General features: G+C 38.1%; 1 protein-coding gene across 1 annotated transcript in view; it reads left to right on the top strand.

Annotated features, from left to right (window-relative positions):
- Positions 1-23434, top strand: part of ADAM23 (ADAM metallopeptidase domain 23) — a gene marked incomplete at its 5' end in the record, with an annotated part of 206650 nt that overhangs the window by 172137 nt on the left and 11079 nt on the right. Inside the window, 6 exons of the mRNA XM_006142466.3 lie at positions 677-727; positions 1397-1460; positions 3863-3968; positions 8324-8443; positions 9934-10102; positions 12341-12452. Coding sequence (XP_006142528.1) covers positions 677-727; positions 1397-1460; positions 3863-3968; positions 8324-8443; positions 9934-10102; positions 12341-12452 — 622 coding nt within the window. The remainder of the gene's footprint in view (positions 1-676; positions 728-1396; positions 1461-3862; positions 3969-8323; positions 8444-9933; positions 10103-12340; positions 12453-23434) is intronic.

Here is a 23434-nt window from a genome sequence, read left to right as displayed (position 1 = left end):
CTTTCCCTGGGTTGAAGGGCAGAGTGCTTCTTCTGTTTCAGTAAAGTAGCCTCCAGGTGTCACGAGGTCAAATGCGGATTTGACATTTTCACAGAGCTGAGCAGCGTCTCCTCTCGTGAGTTAGGTCCTGAATGTGCCCATCTCTGCATGACAAGCTGATTCATTTCCTTCACTGTTCACGTTAAGCCCTTCTACTTTGAACTGTGTAGGCAGTGAATTTATTTTGTTATTCTAGTCCATCTATGGTAAACACAGAAATAAATAAGAAGGATTCATTGTACAGGCCTTAGTTTTTTAACTTACTAACAGTAGGAAATGAATTTTTTTTAAGGCTTTTGTCATAGGTCATGTGCATTTGCTAGATGGATAGAGAGACAGTGAGAAGGAAAGGGAAAAGTCATCCCCCAGGGGGATGGCGATGCTGCAGTCCCTTGTCCATTGGCCTCAAAATGCGGTCAGTGATGTGGGAGCCCAGCTCCTTAACCGCTATGCCACTGGCTGGCCTTGGAAAATTAATTTTGATAACTGACTTAAGGAGATACATGTGCTTTTTCTAAGCTTTCCTAGTTGTGTATTCACCATGCATGCATTTTTTTTTTGCATCTTTATACATTGTGCTCCTTATCTGAAAATACTTTGCATGCCAAACGTTAACTAAAAAGATGATATTTTTCAGTGTCCACCAAACCTTCATAAGCAAGATGGATATGCATGTAATCAAAATCAGGTATGCTGGGCTACGTTTGAGATATAATATAAAATGATGCATTGGGAAGGGTTTTTTGGTTTATTTTTTTGATAAATATAACTTTGAAGAGAAATATACTCAAGTAAATTATTGTAATGGGGCTCTAATTCAGAGTTGCTTTATGTTAAATGTATTATGAAATACATTATGTTTAACTCTGGTGACAAAAGGTACACACAGATTGAAGGGAAAAAATAGGAAGAATTAGGAATCTCCAATAGTTTATAGAGTCGTGACCATCTTTTAGTAATTTCAGCCTAACTCCTATGGGAAAATTGGACAATCATTTAAAAAAATTTTTTTTATGAAGCTATGTTATAACCCAACCATTCATATACAAGAGAAGCTAAAAATCATTTTTGTTTTATTCAGAGAAATATGTCAATTTCTGTTTTCCATAAAATGTTAGATGATTAGTTTGCATTTAAAGAGTGATATACTATGAGATCTCTTTTGAGTGTGAAATTTTAACTGTTTTTTTATACTTTTGAGCTATTTATGATTCTTATTGGTCATTATGAAAACATTGGGGTATAGAATGAAAAATACTGTAAATCAAAGTCAATCAGAAAAAGGCCTCGGAGTAAAAACGGGGGGAACGTGGAACTAGCTCTGTGTGCCTGACCACACGTGTGCTCTTGTCCCCAGGGCCGCTGCTACAATGGCGAGTGCAAAACCAGGGACAACCAGTGTCAGTACATCTGGGGAACAAGTAGGTCCCATCTTCGTGCTGTGTGGACACAGTTTTCTCCTAGTGGTGTTTTTCTCTGCCAGTGTTACTTACAGAGATGTACCAAAAAAACCTAGGAAGAATGAGAATAAAGAGAACTGTGAATTTTCATGACAAAAACTATAGAAAACAAGAGACCAAGTTGGGGACTCATCCTCAGAACAGAACAGTGTCATTTAGTGACTGTGGTTCTCAGGGGATGTTTCATCCACTTGTAAAGACTTGGTTGAGTAGGGCGGTCACAATCATGATCTGCCACTTTGCACCTGGATTGAACATCCCCCCATCACACCCCAACAGACATACACAGACTAGCTTTCTGCTTTTTACACCAGCAGAGGACCAGATTTATTTATTTATTTATTTTTTAATATTTATTTTTAAAATTTTTTTTGGTATACATTCAATCACATTGTTTAGCTTACAAAGTGAACATTTCAATATGTGAACATTTCTCCCCAGTCCAGTTGATCAAAGTATCTTCAACCGATAATACCACACCTTCCCATACCAGATTTATTTTTAACATTCGGTCATTTACTACCTCAGTCCAAAGTGAAGAAATATGGGTATTTCCTCAGAGGCAGACAGGTACATGCCCATGATTCTCTGCACGTTCCCTGTGCGTTCATACGTATACTACCCTCCTGACATCTGTAGCGCCTCTCCTGTGAACTTCAGTTCATGAGGGCCAGACAGGAGGAGGGGGAAATGGGTCTGCCTTGCTAGCTGAGGCTCAGACACACCAAAGAAAAAGAAACACACAAAAGGAGAGCAGAGCCCCTGTAACAAGTGCCTTCAGTATCTAACAAATGTCATTTATCTGAATCATGTATGTTCAGTGCTTTTGTTTTGACAGAGGAAATTTAGCGGAGACAAGGTTTAAATATTGAGGTTTAAATATTGAGGTTTTCCAGTCTTAGATGCCACCATGAAATCTCAATGCACTAAGACTTTAATCTCATATTAATATAAAACAGGATTAAGAATGTTTATTAGTTTTCTGTGTTACTTCACTAACTCCTGCTACTGATCATTCCTACTTCTTATCCTCAAACCCACCTAGAATTCTGAAGAATTGAAGTTCCTCAGAAAACTATAAATAGAACTACCATACAACCCAGTAATTCCAGTCTTAGGTATTTACCCAAAGGAAAACAGTTCGAAAAACATTTGCATATCCATGTTTATTGTAGCGTTATTCTCACTTGCAAGGACATGTAATGAACCCAGTGTCCAAAAACAGACAAGTGGACTGAAAAAAATGTGGTATGTGTACTCTAAGGAATGTTATTCAGCCATAAAAATACAATGAGACCATGAAATTTGATAAAAAGTGGATGAATTTACAGAAGATTTAATGCTAAGTGAAGCAAGCCAGACTGTGGAAGACAGACATTGTATGTCCCCACTTAATATATACTGAATGTCGGGACCAGCAGTTAGCATAATGGCTATGTCGCTGGACTCCCACGTAGTCGACCGTGGTTCGCGTGCCAGACCCGGTGGCTTAAAACTCACGCCGGGTGCATGTGCGTGCGTGCCCAAGATCCCGAGAGGAGAGTGGAGGAGAAGGGATTGCGGCGTGGCCATCCCCCCTGGGGGAGGGATTTCTCACTTTCTATCTCTCTGTCTCTCTCTGTCTGTCTGGCGAGCGCACGCGCCCTATGGCAAAAACCTCTCAAAAAAAAATATATATATATATACTGAATGTCTGCATTCTATAGCAGAAACTGAAAAACTGGACGGTCTAACAATAGGGAGGCCAACTGTAGATACTAAAGACTGTATAGAAAGGGTTGGATAAAAGCGGGGGAGAGGGGTAGGATCAGAGGAAAATCAAACAAAACATTTAATAGACACAAATGAAAAGTTATTCGTTGATGATAATGTATATGGTAATGTCTTTCACTTGATTAATATGAACCATATTTATGCTAGGAAAAATCATGTTGTGCACTGTATAGATATACAGTGAGTAAACATAAATTTTTAAAACTTTTTTTAAAAAGATAGCCCTAAAATTAAAGTAGTAAATGATCTATTGTAAACAAACAAATGAGCAAAAAAACCCCACAAAAGCCAACAACAACAAACAAATAAATAAAACCACACACATGCACACACACTTATGCTGGAACTATTTTGTTCTAGCTTACAAGAATGAATGAAATTTCTGGGAATTTTATTGATCAATGAGTATCAGTGATAGCTTGAAATCAGTTATGGAGTATTTATACCATGGCAATTGGCAAAAGCCACAAATCAGAATTTTTTTTTTCTTTTTCTGTTTAAATATGTGTTAAACTTTTCCTGGCACACTAGTGGTGTCATATAATAAAGAGAACAAAAATTAATTTTTTTCTTTTGCTCATCTCCAAAAGAGGCTGCAGGGTCTGACAAGTTCTGTTATGAAAAGCTGAATACAGAAGGCACTGAGAAGGGGAATTGCGGGAAGGATGGAGACCGATGGATCCAGTGCAGCAAACAGTGAGTAGTCAGCTTTGGGGCCACAATGACTGGACTTGGAGACCCCGATGCAAATGCACAATGAGTACAAAATAAATGTCATTGCTTCTTTAAAAGAAATGCTTGACAATTTAGAATTTTGAAGCATGTGATTAAAAAATATGTTAGTGTGATGGGACTTAGAAAAGTTCATGGAAAATAGAAGTAAAGAATGAGTTTATTTTTGGTGCAAAATTTGTGAAATCTATGCGTAGCTTTTTAATAATATGCATTTCCCATGGACTTTTTGAAGGCCTATTGAATATGAGGAACCAGAGGACTATAAACTAAATTGTTACTGAGTCATAGACTTCCATTTCTGTAACATTCAGAAAATTTCTCACATGCCGTATTTTATTAGATGTTTGTTCTTAATACTTTGCCAAAATATTACAAATTAATATCAGGATTTAATTTTCTAATTTTCTTAGAATAGCCTACGAATGTGCTGGTATATGCAGAGTTTAAAAGGCAAAATATGGGGACCAGCAGTTGGCGTAATGGCTATGTTGCTCCCATGTAGTTGACTGTGGTTTGAGTCCCGGACCTGGAGGCTTAAACTCATGCTGGGTGCGTGTGCGTGCATGCCCAAGATCCCGAGACGAGAATGGAGGAGAAGGGATTGCAGTGTGGCCATCCCCACTTGGGGGTGATTTTTCACTTTCTGTCTCTCTGTCTCTCTGTGTCTTTCCAGCGAGGGCACACGCCTATAGCAAAAACCTCTCAAAAAAAAAAGAAAAAGGCAAAATATGTAGACTGTGTATATTTTGGAGACCATTCAAAATGAAATAATACATTCTTTGTCATTTCACAAATGCAGCACCATTTACATTAACTAGACATTTTATGCTTATATCAGAAATATTTTTCCCTTATGAAAAGCATCAAGTTAGTGCATATTGGAGGTGTCTTTACTCAGGAAATGAGAAACTTTGAGAGCACTTCAGTGACATTTCCCTTTGGTTAGTTTAGGAAAGTTAGAATTGTGATTTAAGAGTCTATTAAGGGGAATTCAAGGACTTGGAGTCATGAAAGGATTAAGTTTGGGGCCAAAGTTCCTTCTTTCTTTTTTTATAGCAATGAGGATACTTTTCCCAATTTTGAAGCAGAGCAAGGATTTAAGGAGCATTTTATTTGTCTAGTTAATGATCTTGCTACTGTATTTTATGAAACTTTGCAATTCTATGTAGTCTTTGATGATGCCTGAGTCCTTAGTAGGTAGCAAACCTTTGACTATAAATATATATTTTAAATTTAACTAGAATAATAGAGAACAGAGTTTACTATCTGGTGTCTCCAGAGTGAGGTTCCAATGTTCTGAGGTGCTTTTCCTCAGTTCTTTAAGTGCCCGGGAGTAGGAAGAACAGGGGGTCTCCATTGTCAAAATCCATGGGGTTGGACACCCCTGAATTTGATTAGCTTCATCCATATCCTAGACAAAGCTGATAATTTCTCTATTTATTTGTGACTTCAGAAAGTTTTGGAAGCCTTGGATTAGATTACTGTAGAAGTTAGCTTTTGAATATCTGGAAATAGTATAGTCAACCCCAATGAGTTAAGGAAAATTCATGTGTGTTTTTTTCACAACTCTTAAAAATTGTAAAATATAATACATGAACAAAAAAGTGAGTAACACCCAAATATATTAATACATTTTTTACCAAATAACTATGGCATAAACTCCCAATGAAGTCATACCTGGGTCAAGAAATAAAACATTGGGACCAGCAGTTGGCATAATGGCTATATCGCTGGACTTCCATGTAGTCGACCGCAGTTCGCGTCCCAAACCCAGTGGCTTAAAACTCACACTAGGTGCGTGTGTGTGCGTGCCCAAGATTCCGAGAGGAGAATGGAGGAGAAGGGATTGCAGCGTGGCCATCCCCCCTGGGAGGTGATTTCTCGCTTTCTGTCTCTCTGTCTGGCATGCGCCCTATCGCAAAAACCTCTCCAAAAAAAAAGAAAGAAATATAACATTGCAGCAGCCCAGAAGTAATATATCCTTGCCTAACACAGTCCCTCATCTCTCTCCTGGAGGGAGGCTCTTCATCCTGACTTACATGGCAATGACTTTCGAGTTTTTCTTTAGAGTTTTACTGCCTATGTTTTCATTCTTAATACTCGGTGCATTATTTTGATTTTGCATCTTAAGTTCAGAATTTTAAGTTTTCTAATGATATATAAAGCTATTTGTCTTCTTTCTTTTTCTTTCATTTCATGCAGTCGGTGCGTGAATGCCAGAGAGGTAGAAAGCACCCCTTAGTGGGGTGTGGTCACGCGGCATTGTTTTTTCCACCATTGCTCCATCCTGTCAGGATCTGGGGCATGCACACAAACAGACGCAGTATGTTTTTCAAGCAGCAGGGGCCAGTATTTGATTAGCAGTCAGCCATGTAGGATCTGACTCCCTCTGTGCAGGCCTAACCACTGTGCCCTATTGTTCATCTGTTTCATTTTTATACATGTGCATAGGACTATACCATTCTTTATGAATGGGCATTGTTTCCATTTTTGGCTATTAGGAAATACGCTGCTGTTTTCTGTGTTTTTTTTTTTTTTTTTTTCTTATAGGTGTGTGTGCCCTCCAGAGAGAGACAAGGAGAAAAAGGGAAAGTGAGAAATCACCCCGTAGGGGAATGGCCATCCTGCAATCCTGTCTCCTCCAGTCTCCTCTCTGGAGACGTGCATATGCATCCAGTGTGATTTTCAAGTCGCTGACTCTGGGACTTGAACCACGCAGTTGGTCATGTGGGATCCGGTGCCTGAATCTCCATGCCACCTGCAGACCTGGAAGTATGCCTCTTTGCCTATTCTTGTACATGTGACCTAATGCACATGTATGCACATTTCTCTAAGGCCGCCTAGTAGAAAAATTGCTAAGTCATAGAAGATGCATGTTTTCAGTGTCACCAGGGGATGTCAAGGTCTTTTCTAAAATAGCTTTACTAGGGACCAGCAAATGGCATAACGGTTACATTGCTGGACTCCCACATAGTCTACTGTGATTTGAGTCCTGGACCTGGCAGCTTAAAACACACAGCAGACATGTGTGTGTGCATGCCTAAAATCCTAAGAGGAGAATGGAGGAGAAGGGATTATGGTGTGGCTATCCTTCCTGGGGGTGATTTCTCATTTTCTGTCTCTCTGGCTCCCAGGTGAGTGCACGTACCCTATAGTAAAAATCTCTCTCAAAAATAAACAAATGAATAAATAAATAAATTGGCTTTGTGAGTAAACCCAGTGCTATAGTACAAACATGAGAATGTCATTGTACTTCTTTCTCACCAACATTCGTTATTATTAGACTTTTTGCGTTGATCTATTCTAGTGGGTGTTAACTATTATATTGGCTTTAATTTGCATTTTCCTGACTGAAAAATGGAATTTAGGAGCCAGCCCATGGCCTGATGGTTAAGGTGGCTGGATCCCACATGGCCGACTGTAATTTATGTCCTGAACCCAGCAGCTTCAGAAACATGTCGAGGGCATGTACATATGAGCCCAAAACTCCTAAAGGAGGGAGAAACAGAGGAGAAGGGATTGCACATGACCGTGTTCCACGAAGGAAGTGTTCTCCTTTTCTCTTTCTTTCTCTCTCTCTGGTGAGCACATGTGCCCTCTGGAAAATTAAAAAAAAAAAAGGAATTTAGTACATTCTTGTGCACCTATTAGACATGGACTTCCTTTTTTGTAATGTGTCATTTTGATTCTTTGCCTATTTTTAGGAGTCATTGTCTACATAATAGATAGGCTGGAGATAAGCGCCCTCGGGGTGGGTGAGTCATTTAAACAAGGTTGCCATGGGCCTGGATGATTTCTGCCCCTGTGCTCTGTAACCCTTAGCCTGTTGTGTTTTCATCCTTAGGCGGCAAACTCATGATTGAAGGTAGATTCAAAAGCTTACATGTTCAAGAGTCTGAAGTAGGAGTAGGAGCAAAGGGTCTTCTCCTGTCACACTCTAACCTACTGTCCATGAAGCAAAGTCCTCCCCAGAGAGTCTCTAACTGGCCTTTCCTCACATTTCAGCCACCTAGGCTTGGGTAGAGAAGATGGATGGATGGAATAGTGGGTAGAGGGAATAGAGGTGTCATTGCTAGCTTAGACACCAGTCGTGATCCATCTTTCAAGGCTGGGACCCTTTGCTTCCCCCAAACAAAACTGGGATTCCCTTAGCAAGGAACGAGACAGTCCTAGCCAACCGACAGTAACTGAATAAATGGATTTGTAGAGGGGAAGAGAATGTGTAAAAAGTTTGAATCTATGTGAACTGAATAATTATGAGGTTTTTGAGCTTGAGTCCTCCTGTCTTGTTCTTTTTTTCCTCTAAACATGTTCAGCGATGTGTTCTGTGGATTTTTACTCTGTACCAATCTTACTCGAGCTCCCCGTATTGGTCAACTTCAGGGTGAGATCATCCCAACTTCCTTTTACCATCAAGGCCGAGTGATTGACTGCAGGTAAGATAGTAAATGTTGGGGGGGGGGGAATAAAAAAAATTTCTACTTTCAATAGGAGGAAAATGGACTTAGATTTTGTTATTACCTTTTATATTGAGACTCACTTAAAAACAAAGTTATATATAGATTTACAGATTACATTTGTTCAAAATTATACTAGTCACCAGTGAGGCATTCATTGCCTCAATCTTGAACACTGTGTGTGTGTTTTATTTTTATGACAAAAATAAAAATATGACAAAATCAGTTTAAGGTGTACTTGATGTAGCACATGTCTTGTTTAGAGGAGGTTTAACAAATGCCCAGTCACATATAGAAAGTATTTACTAAGACACTATTTTACTTATAGCTGTAACTAAACATTTAATATTCAATTGTCTATGAGTACACGGCACATGTATGAGACTTATTTTTTTTTTTTAGCCAGGGAGTCACATGGTATTTTTGATAAATATTATTTTCTTTAAAGTATCATATGCTAAGATACTATTCTTTAGCAATATCACCAACTCTTGTCCTAGACTTAGGAGATTCCTCCTACAAAACTGCCTTCATCAGTGTTTGCAAACTTTTATTTTTAGCATCCTCAACCTATGACACCTTTATTTTATATGAGTGAATGTGAGATTTGGAATTACCCCAAAGTAACTTCAAACAAACTTTTTGTAAATTGTATCATCTTGGATAATGCCATCTGGATCAAATGATTGCTATTTTAAAGTCTTTTAAATGGCTCTGAAGGCAATTGGCACAGGGTCTTAGATGATAAGAAACTTCCTAGAATACATTTATAGTCTTCAAAACTAGTAAAGTAACTACGTGCATAGGTTTCTTTGAATGTATATGTTTTCCATGTCTTTAGAGACAACCCTTTGTTAAATTATATTGTCGTATTCTAAACTAGCATATTTGTAAACCATCTAGCAAGATGCTCTACTAGTAATTATAATGTTGATTGCCATTCAAATTCACATTGTCCCTAACTTTGACATTTTAGAAGTAAATGTCAATAGAGCAGAACTGGTTTATAGTTTTCAGTTATGAATAGTAAAAACCTCTGAAGTAATAATAATAATTTTCAAAATATTTTCATTTGTTGTTTTTGCTCAACATCTGCATTTTTTAACCATGTTATAGCTGAAAGCCTTGGAAAGCTAATAATATAGTTGCTTCTTTTGTTCTTACACAAACACTTCTCTTAGTCTTAATATTGGGTCTTTTGGAAACAAATGAAGATACAGAATAAACTTCTTGCAGTATTTTCCCGATGATGTACAATATAACAATGCAGTACAATAACAGTTTATTCTTTATGCTCTTTTATTACGAGTACGGGGAAGGGGAAAAAGAAAGGGAAAAGTGGGAAAATGCTAGGAGAAATCCATGTTCATGACAGCCTCTAGAATTTCATAAAGAGCAAGCCTCATTTACGTTGATGCTGTATGCTATGCATGGTGCTAACGGTTGTATGGGTATCTTTCTTCTCTTAGTGGTGCTCATGTAGTTTTAGATGATGACACAGATGTGGGCTACGTAGAGGATGGAACACCATGTGGCCCATCTATGATGTGCTTAGATCGGAAGTGCCTACAGATTCAAGCTCTAAATATGAGCAGCTGCCCACTTGATTCCAAGGGCAAAGTCTGTTCAGGCCACGGGGTAAGTTGACGTCATATTCTAGCTCAATGGATTGGATGATCCCTACATTGGGGAGGGCAGCCACTTACTGAGTCCACCAATTTACCTTTTTTTTTAAAGAGATTTTTGCTATAGGGCATGTGTGCTCGCCAGACAGACAGAGAGAGACAGAGAGACAGAAAGCAAGAAATCACCCCCCAGGGGGATGGCCACGTCGCAATCCCTTCTTCTCCATTCTCCTCTCGGGATCTTGGGCACGCACGCACACGTGCCCGGCGTGAGTTTTAAGCCACCGGGTCCAGAACGCGAACTGTGGTTGACCACGTGGGAGTCCAGTGCCATAGCCATTATGCTAACTGCAGGTCCCGTGAGACCACCAATTTAATCTCACCTGGAAACACTATCACAGACACACCTAGAAATAATGTTTAATCTGGTCATCTTGCGGTCCAATCAAGTTGACACTAAAATTAACCATCATAGTAGCTTTGAAAATTGGAAGAAATTGAAATGATTCCCAAATTATAGACTCCATGTGACTATTTTGTGCAATTCAACACAATCTATAGCATTTCAGTAATTCACTTTCAGCTTTTCTGTATGTATACTGAGTCTGTATATTCAAGACCACACTAGAGTGTCCAGCAACATAGCCATTATGTCAACTTCTAGTCCCCATAGCTCTGCTTTTTGCTATCCCAGTGATTGGGGACAGGTCATTTCAACTCTCTCAGCCATCAGAGTACTGATGTGAGGATTAAATGAGATGTTTTATGTAGAGCACTTAGCATAGACACTTAGCACATACTAAGTGCTTAGTAATTGTCACAATAAAATGAAATCACTGGGGAAACTTTAAGTTACTTCAGTTTTTACTCTAAAGACATAAGACTTAATAATGAAAAGCTCTTGTTTCCTTCCTACTGAACATTTTTTATCTTGTTGAATGAAGATTAAATTCAGCCTTTTAAATCTTAATCATGGTATTACAACTTTCTGATTTAAAAGCTTCTAGGTTTGATTTTATCAACTCTAATAATGTTTCTGAACATATTTTACTGAGAGATAAGGGTTTAAACACCTCTGTTTCTAGTTTGTGGGTGGGGTGGATATTTATTGATCTAAATTATAAGTCTATTCTAACATGCTACTTGATCTCCAAAGCAAGAGAGAAAATCAAAGGTCACTCTGAGGCCATCAGCTTGGCTGACTGAAAAAAGAGTGATGGCACTGACTGGCAGGGAAAGTGGGAGGGTGCTTGTTTGGAAGGGAAGATGCCACTGAATGAGCCTGGTGTTGGACAGGGTGAGGTAGAGCAGGGTGTTGACTTATGTCTCTGTCTTTTATCTCAGGTAGTTACTGAAATAAAAGGTAGCCCAGTATCTCAACCCTTGACAATGTCTCTGGAGTCTAGTATTTGCTAATTTACTCAATTAAACATACATATTTTTAAAGAAACTAGTACATTTTTATTTTTTTAAGAGAGAATTTTGCTGTTGGGTGTGTGTGCTCACCAGAGAGACAGACAGAGACAGAAAGACAGAATGCAAGAAATCAACCCCCAGGGGGATGGCCATGCTGCAATCCCTTCTCCTCCAGTCTCCTCTTGGGATTTTGGGCACACACGCACACACACCTGGTGTGAGTCTAAGTAGCCAGGCCTGGGACTCAAACTGTTGTTGACCATGTGAGAGTCCAGCGACATAACCATTACACCATCTGCTGGTCCCAGAAACTAGTACTTCTAAAAAAATGAACTAGCTTGTCAGACATTTGTGTATTTAAGTAATATCAACATGAATAATTTAAATTTCATTGTAAAGTTTCCTCCTTTTCGTCATTAATTTTCTGTAGTGAGTGGAAAAGATCATTCAATAGTTTGATCTGTGCATTTTTCCCCCTGTCTAGTGCTCAGAACTATGATAAACTTTTTTAAAAATTCAAATGGTTTGGGTCCAGCAGGTGGCACGGTTGTTAAGGTGCTGGACTCCCACATGGCCGACTGCAGTTCAAACCTCAGACCTGGCAGTTCATTCTCTCTCTGTCTCTCTCTCTCTCTCTGTCTCTCTCTGGCAAGCGCATGTACTCTGTAGCAAATTAAAGAGTAATAATAATGGTAAATAAAATTAATAAAGAATTTTTAAAACGTCAAATGATGTTTAAAGCTTTCTCCCCACCTCTGTATCTCTTTCACATCTATCCCCATTGTTCTACAAAGCACAGTGACAGTGCTCTGTCTCTGCTCTTTTTTCTTTGCAGGTGTGCAGTAACGAAGCCACTTGCATCTGTGATTTCACCTGGGCAGGGACAGACTGCAGTATCCGAGATCCAGTTAGGAACCTTCACCCCCCAAAGGATGAAGGACCCAAGGGTTTGTGTGATTTCAGTTTCAATTCATCGCATCGTGCATTCATTGGTGCTCTTCCAGTGCACCAATGTATCACTTCAGTAGATTTGGAAGGAGACCCAGAAGAGTATCTCTTTTTGCCATTAAAATGTATAATCCATATTACTGCAGAATTAAGGATTCTGTGTATATCTTATTGTAAAAATCTGTTGCCATTACCTCTTAGTCTAGAATTGAGATTCAGAAGTAATATATTTTCCTTTAATCCAGTTTCCTTTCTCTCCTTTAAATATCCTTATTTTCCCGTAATCTAAATGCGAATAATTTCATAGTTTTTTTAAGCTCTGCTAGTTTCCTAGTAGGTAAAATCTTGTGGCTGACATGAGACTCTGGTAGTTTCTCAGCATTTGAATCTCTCCAGACTCACTCATGCTCCTTTTAAACACTTTGATTAGGAAGGAGTTGGAATTCTTTACACAACTTTAATTCTTCCAAGAAAATGTTAAAAGATGCAGATCTTTGTTTTCATGGGTCATTAAGAGGAGAGGAATTAGACTTTCTCTCTGTTGCCACCTAGAACCAGCCTCTGATTTTGCAGAAGAAAAGGCCCAGGCCCTGCAGTTACCCAGGTAACGAGAGGCAGAGCTGGGACCAGGACCCAAGTGTCTGATGCCAGGCTCATGCTCCTTCCCATTACATCAGATTATAATCTAGTCTGTGTCATTATGCCTGCGGTAATGATTTTCTCATTAGTTTTTCCACTTCCAAGCCCTCGAAAATCTCGGGACGGCACCAGGTTTTCAGTAAACAATAAGTTTACTGCAACATCTCTAGGGTTGTATTTTGAGAAAGCAAGAGCCTGCCAGAACTAGTTTTGCTAAACAGTGATGGTATTGTGCATTGGCTTCTTTTCCATGGTTCTAACTGTATTTTATAAATAACTGCCATGCTTTTCTCCTACAGGTAGAAAAATACTTACAAGACAGTATTGTTCTGATTGTTTAGTTTTGGATAAAAGTTTATTTAAACTCCTTGAGACTCCATGTGGAAAAACATGACTCCCGAAGCAGAGGAAGCTCTATAGTCCTCAATTCCTGGAGAGATTTAGGCTGATTTGGGTGCATGTAAATCATTCAGTAATAGTGGGTGTGTAAAACACATTTTGTGCATTTGCTCAGTATGCCTGGGATATTAAGATTCTGTAAGAATCATAATCACGCCTTCCAAGTCTATTTCTGTTCTTCTAGTTCTAAAGGGGAAATTCTATTTTTATGTTTTGTCTTTTGTTATTTTAAAACTAGAACAAAAATTTCTCAGAACCACCTTCAGAAGATTCCAGTGAAGATTTAGAGAAGACTTAGGATCCGACAAGAGAAGCAGGGTTCATTCTTTCTCAGTTATCTTTCCATAGGATGCCTGTGATTTTTAAATAAAGATCTGGATGCTATTTCCTCAAGTCATGTGGGGGAGGGAGTGGGCGTGTCTTCAAAAGTTCATGGAAAATGCATATTTTGAAAAAAATGTGCATAGACTTAAACATTTTTGCAACAAAATAAACTTATACTTTAATTCCATTTTTCCATGAGTCTTTAGAAGTCCCTTTGTGTGGAAATGCCTGAAGAGAGGAACAGAGCTAAATTCACTTGGAGTCTGCTCTTTTCTCTTAGGCTGAAGGGTTATTAGCTGTCTGGTTCTATCTGTTCCCTAGTCCTTCTCCCACCTATCCAAGAAAATGCATTTGGAAGTGTATACGGTTGCATTCTAGAGAAGAAAGTCTCAGAAAACAGTTATTCAGAGCTGTCTTTTGTTTTATTTTGCTTCCCCCCCCATTTAATGTGTACTATTCTGTACTATCTTTTAAAAAATCCTTGATTATTCTTTAAGTAATACAGATTTATTGTAGAGAAGATTTTGCATTTTTAAGATTTTGCCATAGAGCATGTGTGCTTGCCAGAGAGAGAGACAGAGACAGAGATAGAAGGAAGGTGAGAAGTCAACCTCCAGAGGGAATGGCTACACCACACTCCCTTCTTCTCCATTCTCCTTTTGGGATTTTGGGCACACACGCATGCACACACACACATACACACACACACACACACACACACACACACACTCAAGTGTGATTTTCAAGCTGCTGGGTCCAGGACTCAAACCATGCAGTCGGCCATGTGTGAATCCAGTGCTTTAGCCACCACACCACCTGCTGGCCTGTATTTTAAAAAATTTTCATGATACAGAAAAGATTTTAAAAAAAAAGCTAAAACAAAAATGTTAGTCCTACAACTCAGAGGTAACAACCTAAATTTTCTGATATGTTTCTTTCCTGTTGCTTGTTTTTGTTTTATTTTGCTTTTGTTTTTCATTTTTAATGAAGACAATAGAGTCATTACAGTAAAGGTACCCATTGGTTGTAAAAGGGTTAAAACTTTTATTAAATTCTAATAATTTTGGTTAAATTGAAAAATCATTCATTAATACAAACAGAGCATTTTTGTAAATTATTATATTTTTCAGAAAAATCAAGCAATTTTGGTACAACTAAATAATGGCTCTATCAATACTGAATATTTATTTATAGAATTATTTAACTTTATTCATTTATTTATTCATTTTCATTTGATCAGAGAGGGACAGAGCAAGAGTGAGAGCCAGAGAGGGAGGGAGGGAGGGAGGGAGATAGAGAGAGAGATAAAGAGAGAGAGAGAGAGAGAGAAAGTGAGAAAGCAAGCTGCCAGGGCCAGGACTCAAACCACAGTTGGCTATGTGGGAGTCCAGCACCCTTAACCACCTCGCCTCCTGATGGCCCCAATAATGGGCATTTATATCTTTTAGCCTCTACGGAAAAATCTATAAATATAGTAGTAAAACGAGAAACAACGAAAAGCAAACATTTTAACACTTTGTTATAGGTTTTATCATTTTATTTTGATACTTCAATTAAAAGAAGCAGATAAGAGAGGAACTATGGACTTTCATTTCTTAAGAACCATTCACTCAGTTTTATTCATCATCATCATTATTATTATTTCTTTAAAATTTGCTATGGAGCATGTACACTCACGAGAGAGAGAGAAAGAGGAAGTGAGAAAGCAAAGCTGCCAGGTCTGGGACTCAGACTGTGGTTGGCCATTTGGGAGTCCAGAGCCTTGACCACCATGCCACCTGCTAGCCCTGATTTTATTTTTAACATATTAGCAAACACTTATTGACTGTCCCTAGCATGTAGTAGGCACTCAATACATATTATATCCCTTCCTTTTGGCAATATATAAAGAAATGAAATGCTGCATGGTAGAGCTGATTTTTAGTTTCTTATTTATTTGTTATATTGCCTTGCCGAAAAGTGTCAGATAATGAACCCATGATAGAGAAACAGTTAGTACTTTCCTGAAGTGTGAGGTACCATGGTTTTCCTCAAGAACTGCATGCTGTATCTTCTTTCTCATGATCCAGTTGGCATGGTGGGCACTTGCCTTACTGAGTGCAGTGTTTGGGTGTCCCCCAGATGCTTATGTCCCCACATATAATGAGTAGCATCTGCAATGATCCAGTCATCCATACATGAAGAGTTTCTGTATAGATGTAGCAAGGGATATGAAATAAATCTTAGTTTTATTCCATTTCAGTGTGCTTCCTTGATATGGAGAATTCAAGAAGCAAAATGAAAATATTGCCCTTTTATCAGGAACGTGGGCATAAACAATAAATTGTTCCCTGCTACAGCCCTTTGGGTCAAGACCAAATTAGTAAACATAAAGGCAAATTCCATGACTCTATTTCCATTGATTTGAGATGTCAGAAAGAAGCCAGTGTGTTTTGGGAATTTCTTGTATTTTTACTTTAGTTTACTGAAAGAAGAATTATTTCCAATTCTCCAAACATACATGAAAGCATTGCTTTCCACAGTCATTCTGCACTTAACAAAGTAGCCCATGGTGGACTCACAGCTTAAAACATGCTAGATTATTTGCTCCAACTCTCAAACTCAAATTACAAAAAAAAAAAAAAAACAGAAATAGGATCTCAAAGCACAAAACATGGGAGCAAGAATTTTTAAAAAGATTTTCTATTACATATTATTTCATTCTTTTTTCTACACTGTCATTTCACATACAAAAACTCTTCTGATCCCTCTTCTCTCCACTGGTTTCTCCTAGAATCATCGAAGAAATTATGTTTAGTTTTTTCTACAGGGATAGAATATATTTTTAACTCTGGAAGACCTAGAAGTCCCATCTGCTGTAGGCAGATCCATGGCAAATATCCTTTATTTATTTATTTTTTAAAGTTTTTGTTATCTGGCACATACCAGATAGAGAAAGAAAGAGAAAGAGAGAGAGAGAGAGAGAGAGAGAACCACAGGTATGGGCATGCGGCAGTGCTGCAGTCTCTTCTCCTCCATTCTCCTCTGGAGATTTTAGGCATGCACATACACATGCCTGGTGTTTTTCAAGTCTCCAGATCCAGGACTTGAACTGTACAGAGAGCCATTTGGGGTCTAGCTGCCTGAACCACCATGCCCCTGGCTGGCCCTTTCTTACACCACTGTGCGGTGACTATTATAGGATACAGTGGAACTTTTTTCATTTCATGTTTTGCATTATCATTAAAAGAGGGAAAAGAAAACATTGGAACACACCAGATATTTTCAGTGGTAGGTATGGGCAGAGATGTTCCTGAAAAGCTTGAGTTAGAACATTTCATCACAACCCTATTGAGTGAGAGATAGGAAAGACCTTACAGACAATTCAGACCTGACCTATTGTTTTACTAATGAGAAAACTATGTTAATTATTAGAGTTAACAGTTAGGGTTAGGCCACAGGATAAAAGGCAGTCACCTGATCTTGAGCCCAATGCTTTTTCTGTTATTACACACTGCCCCATTTAAAGGTGAGAAATAAGTTACTCTGCTAATTTTTATGGCGTAATAATACGCAGAAAGGGATAAAATAACCAAGTAATGATCAGACTTATCAGCTGGTACATAACTTGTCAATGGTGCTTGTTATGGAATCAGAAAAGAAAGGAAATATTATATTGGTAGCATTTAGTGTTTTGAAAATGAGTTTTTTCTTAATACCTTGAAGAATAGTATTTGGTGTTTACATTTACCTTTTGGTAATTTTTTTTTTTGAGTACACAAATCTTTGATTGTGCAGTTCAGATGATTAGATATGAGGTGTTACGGTTATCATATATGATTATGTTTCTGTGTCACCCAGACACATTGTTTTTAATTAACAATGTGCTCATCAATAAGGTTTTATCAAACTTTAAATTTTTTTAGTAACTGTGAGTTTACTTTGTTTATGTTTATAAAAGCTTCCTATTTTTATAGACAGTGTGAGCTATCAGAAATTAAGGGAAATTTTTGCTATAGTGTGTATGTGCTTGCTGGAGAGACAGAGACAAACAGACAGAAAGCAGGAAATTACCCCCCCCCCCCAGGGGAGATGGCCATTCTGCAATCCCTTCTTTTCCAGTCTTCTCTTAGGATTTTAGGCATGCACACACATGTGCCTGGCCTGAGTTTCAAGCCTCTGGGTCCAGAACTTGAACTGTAGTCAGTTATGTGGGAGTCCAGCAACTAGCAACATAACCACTATCTCATCTGCTTGTCCCTGAACTTGAATCTTAAGCTTGGCCAGGTCCCTTTGCAAAGTTATTTAGTTTTCATTCTAAAGCTCCAGTATCCTCATCAATAAATTGGAGATTTTCATGATTAAATGAGTAAAATTCTTAACACACAGGGCACCACCCAGTGTAGGGGTCAGCCTAGGAACTGCACCCCAGTTTTCCATCTGGCCTCTAGCATTGCAGAGCATTGCTCTGCTATTGTACCGTGACCGTTGGGGTTAGTATTTCTTTCTAAGCTTAGGTTTTAGCGAAATAATAAATCCCTGCAGGAAGAACTTCAGCCCATAGAGTGCAAATGATACCTTTGTCGCCTTTTATCTGGGAAGTATTAAGAGATGCAGGATTTTAGCCCCCACTTGCTCACTGGAATCCCGTGGACAAAATAATGTACCTATTTCCTAAACTCTCTCAAGGTAAGGAAAGGAAAGAGAAAAGAAAGAAAAGAAAAGAAAAGAAAAAAACAAAACACTCTGTTTCAAAGGAGCATTGCTGGAACTAGTCTGGTGAACAGGGCAAATGAAGGACTGGTACAGAAGATAAGGAAAGAGACAAACAAAAAAGGATGAGAAGAGGGGACTTAGAACTTGAAGGGTTGAGAGCCCAGGTGCTTTATTTTACAATCTATACTATTGTAAGCAGAGAGTAGGGTGGATGTGTTTTATATGTTATGTGAGGAACCAGCAGACTCTTAAAAAAACAAACAAACTCGCGTAGACCATTATTGTTACTGGGAACAAACAATTTTATGGTTCTTGTGGGGCAGGCTGCATACATGTTTTTTTTTTCTGCTGGGTCTGTCTTGAGAGTAATTATCCACAAAGTTTTCTGTGCTGATTTTAGTCTAGTGTTCCAGACTTCATGCTCCCAAGACTGTCCCAACTGGTAGCTATGTGATGTGTTTCTGCATTCAATCTCATTTTTCTGTTGGTTACATCCTTATTCTGTCATGTGGTTCCCAGCGGAGTATAACTTCAGAATTCTGATACTTGATTTGTCTATGGAGGAACTCTACATAGCAAGTAGAAAGTCTTCAGAAAAAGGGAAAAATGTATAGTGTGTATATTACTATGGCATACTTAACAAGAATTCTACCTTTTAGCACAAGGGAACTAACTAGATTGTTCATAATAATAAACCAATGAACAATTAGAGATAAACATGAAAGCACACTGCTAAGAAAGAAACAGCTTCCACACGTTTAAATAAAGATAAGTGTGTAATGAAAAGTAAGAGTTAGGGAGCAAAGCTAAGTTCCTAATAAGAAGACTGTATAATAACAATATGAGGATTCTAGTTATCAGCTAGAATCTTTAAAAGTTCCATCTCCAGGTTGGTAGGATGAAAAGAAAAATAAGGTATATCGTGGAATTCCTAGATACTTCCTGAAATGAAAAGGCATTTAAGGGATAATGAATGAATGAACAAGTGAACGAATGAATGAATAAGTAAATACAGTTGCATAATACATAAGTTAGTATAGAACTAAAACTAAATCATAGGCCATCAAAGTTTCAAGTAATTTTTTTCAATGAGATGATAAATTCTTTTTTCAAAATTATTTATTTAACTTATTATTATTATTTTATTTGTTATAGGATACATGTACTCACCAGAGAGAAAAACGGAAAAAGTGAGAAAGCAAGCTGCTAGGTCCAGGACTTGAACTGTGGCAGTCTAGTACCTTAACTACCATGCCATCTGCTGGTCCCAAGATGATAAATTTTTTATAAGTGTGAAAACTGATAAATTCTTTATAACTGTGAATGTAACTGCAGCCTTCACTCTCAGAAATGCCCCCTGGGGACCAGCAGTTAGTGTAACGGCTATGTCACTGGACTCCCATGTTGTCTACTGCGGCTCGAGTCCTGGTCTCAGTGACTTAAACTCACGCCGGGCGCGTGTGCGTGTGTGCCCAAGATCTCTAGAGAATGGAGGAGAAGGGATTGCGGTGTGGCCATCCCCCTGGGGGGTGATTTCTTGCTTTCTGTCTCTCTGTCTCTCTCCTTCTGGCGAGCGCATGCGCCCTATAGCAAAATCCTCTCTTAAAAAAAAAAAATGCCCCCTGTACAAATCCACACATCCATGAGCCACTCAATTAATTCACGTCAGTTTGAAAACAATGAGTTTTCACCTTGTTTTTAAAGAGATAATCCTGTTAAGATTAATGACAAAAATCAGATTACTTATATATTTTGATTATGTCAGAACTAAAAGTGGGCAGGAGGGAAAATAGATAAGGAAAAAAGAGGATACTTTTGGGGGAGGGAGGGCAGGTGGCTTGGTGGTGAAAGGCACTGGACTCCCACTTGGCTGACGTATGGTTCAAGTCCCGGACCAGGTGGCAAAATAAAATTGAATAAATAATCATTAAAGAAAAAAGAGGATACTTTTGAAAAGACAGCTTTTCATTTTGTGTTAATTATACATATTAGTTAAGGATTTAGAGGTATTCTTGTTCAGTGATGATTACAGACTCTAGTCTTGAACACATATTGGAAACATTTGTAGAAATTTCTTGCTCCTCTGTTCTTCTAATATCTACAAGATGGGTTGCGTTGCCTAATTCTTCTGTTTTTACAGCAAGCAATATAACCATAGCAAATACAAAAGTGTTTTTATTTATCTTCCACACAGCTTATTACAATTTTTTAAATTAACAAATATTTATTTAGCATCATACTTTACAGGGAATATGTTTTCCCCTATATTTCAGCATACATAGCTTGTATAAAAATTAAATAGATAACAGAAATCTATTCATGTATTTTACTATGAGAGCCCGTGCCTACAATTAAGCAAAAACGAAAGAAAAAAAGTGGTAAAATAATGTATCTTAGTTAATTTTGTATCCTAAAAACAATTATTTTCTAAAGTCTAAAAAAATGAAGCTTTATATTTGAAATACTTATCCATTCTAGTATGTGCCTTCATAATTTGAAAAATCTAAGCTTCCTATTAGTTGATTTTGAATTGTGTATTGTCACATTTGGAAATTACGGCCACCGTTTGTTTCCTTGCCTCTTCCCTTAAGACTCTCAGTAGATTTTTCTGTTTTCTGTTTTGTCTCCCTGTTTTTTTTTTTTTTTTTTTTTTTTTCCCCAGAGCATCTCTAGTTGTGCTTAAGGGTAAGGTTAAGGCTAGGCTATCTATTTCACTTGCCCTGTGATAAAATGAATGAAGGAATTGCATCCTTGCTAAACAAAGTTAGACATGCAAGTATCTCTCTCTTCCTTTGGGAGAATATTTAACTAAAAAAAGGTTAATGAGCCCAGTAGTAAGCCTTTAAAACTTGTGACTTGGAGTGGTGGTTCTCTGTTTTGTTTCAGTGTCTCATAACACACAATCTCTGTGAGGTACAGCCTGGGCGAAACTTCTCTCTGTTTCCATTGATAAGGTGATTTGAAGCCAGTACTTTTGCTTTGTACAGAAATGTAAGCTAACATGTATGTATGCCCATGTACTTGTACACACATAGGCCCAGAGACACACAGCCCTAAATAATCTGCCTTCCTACTTCAATAGCCAACTTCATCTTTCCTGTGTAGTGAAAACCTTGGGGGGTCTCTATTCATTCCAGGCCTAATCAGTTCCAGTACATGAAAACTAAACTCAGAACCGATGCGAGTTTTTGTCTCTCTTCTGTAGCAATCTGAAGCAATTAGCACAGTTTCCCAAAGACCTTAACTTTCTGTCCACACATAGCTTATACACTGGTTATGTATAAACAACAACAACAAAAAACCAAAATGTCCTAATACCATGCCTCAAATGAACTTTTTGATAATTTCTCAGGTAAACTGAACTTAATTTAAATGCTACTCTGTTTTAAATTTCTAAGGATTTTTCACAAAACTGATGTATTTTGACTTTTAAGAATATGTCGTTTCTTAACCATATTTTATGACTTGAAATTTCTATTAAAATATATACAAATGGTTCATTATTTTGGTAGCTAAAATATAGATTTGCTATAGGCAATTTAAATCACATTTTAATTGTCCTTCACACCTAGTAGGAACTCAATAGAGTTATTTATGTGTTTATAAGTATTTATGAAAGAAAAGTTTTAAAGAAGAGTAGGTGGAGTTCGAAGGTCAATTCAAAATTATCCTCAAATATCTTTAATGTCAATGGTAGCTCTTAAGCTCAATCTTAAAGCAAATGTCAATATTGAACTGACTTTGAAAGCACTTCCTATCTAGATTATTTTGTGTTAGTGAAATCAGTGTGTCATTTCCTTTGTTAAAACATCTTCGTTTTCCCTCCCGACAGTGAACATGGCCACGAGCAGGCTTATAGGGGCCGTGGCTGGCACCATTCTGGCCCTGGGGGTGATTTTTGGAGGCACAGGGTGGGGAATAGAGTAAGCATCTCTGTGAGTTTCAGAGTGTTTCCGTTTGGTGCCTGGAGTGTGAGGTGACGCTTGATACCAGACTCCTCCCTGTGTCGTCTTGTCAACTGTGTGTCCCCCGTGGCAGTGCAACTTGTGGTGTGATTTGGATGTGTCTGTGTCTCGTGGTGTTCTTGTGCACTGTAGAACCTGCTCCTGTCTGGAACAATGTGGGGCATAAAATAATGTTGGGGGGTGCTAGGATCACTTCACAATTAAGGTGACAGTCTCAAACGTCCATTGCTCCTCCAGTAGCAAAAGTGATTTTAAAATACAGACCGTTTTTTTTTTTCTTTCTTACTATTTCTTGGCAAAAATGCTTTTATGTGAGTGTTTTCTTAGATTGAATTTATAATAAGTTTAATAAACCTGTAGGTACAACCAAAATTATCAACTATTGTAGCCCCTTTAAAAATGAACAAGAATGATAGCTATTTATGTTTTCTCCATTTATTTAGAATGATACGGGAGGGTTCAGCCTAATTTAAAAAAAAATAAAATATTTAGGATGCTACCTTCGGTTTTTCCTTTTAAAATGGGTTAATAATTCAAATGTAAACTTTACGTAATTACGTGGGAGTCAGTCATATTAAAAATGAAAAGCTATGTAGCCCAAACCTGCACAACCTTAAGTGCACAGCTGCAAGTCGCCTGCCGGGGTTGTCTTACAAGTGTGTAAGTTAAGTATTGGGTGCCACTTGCCCGTTAAACTTTCACAGAAGGACGGCTCCCCTAGCGTCTCTATGTAGGTTGTTTTGTACTTGACCCACATCCTCAGAATTGCTGTCAGTTCTCCATGGGATACTGCTTCCTGAGATTGCTCATCTTTAGACTAAAAGATCATTTTTCCCTCTCTCTCTTTGGTCACAATGAGAACATTTTACAAATGACAGAGAGAGCCTTTCACATGGTCTTTTCTATCTTCTGTGGTGGTGGCGGTAACATTTCACCATGGCCCAGGAATGAATTACTGG

The sequence above is a fragment of the Tupaia chinensis genome, unplaced genomic scaffold (genome assembly GCF_000334495.1).
Source record: "Tupaia chinensis unplaced genomic scaffold, TupChi_1.0 Scaffold000076_1, whole genome shotgun sequence".
Lineage (NCBI taxonomy): Eukaryota > Metazoa > Chordata > Mammalia > Scandentia > Tupaiidae > Tupaia > Tupaia belangeri.
Note: the sequence above shows the minus strand (reverse complement) of the source record. Positions and strands in the feature narration are given on the sequence as shown.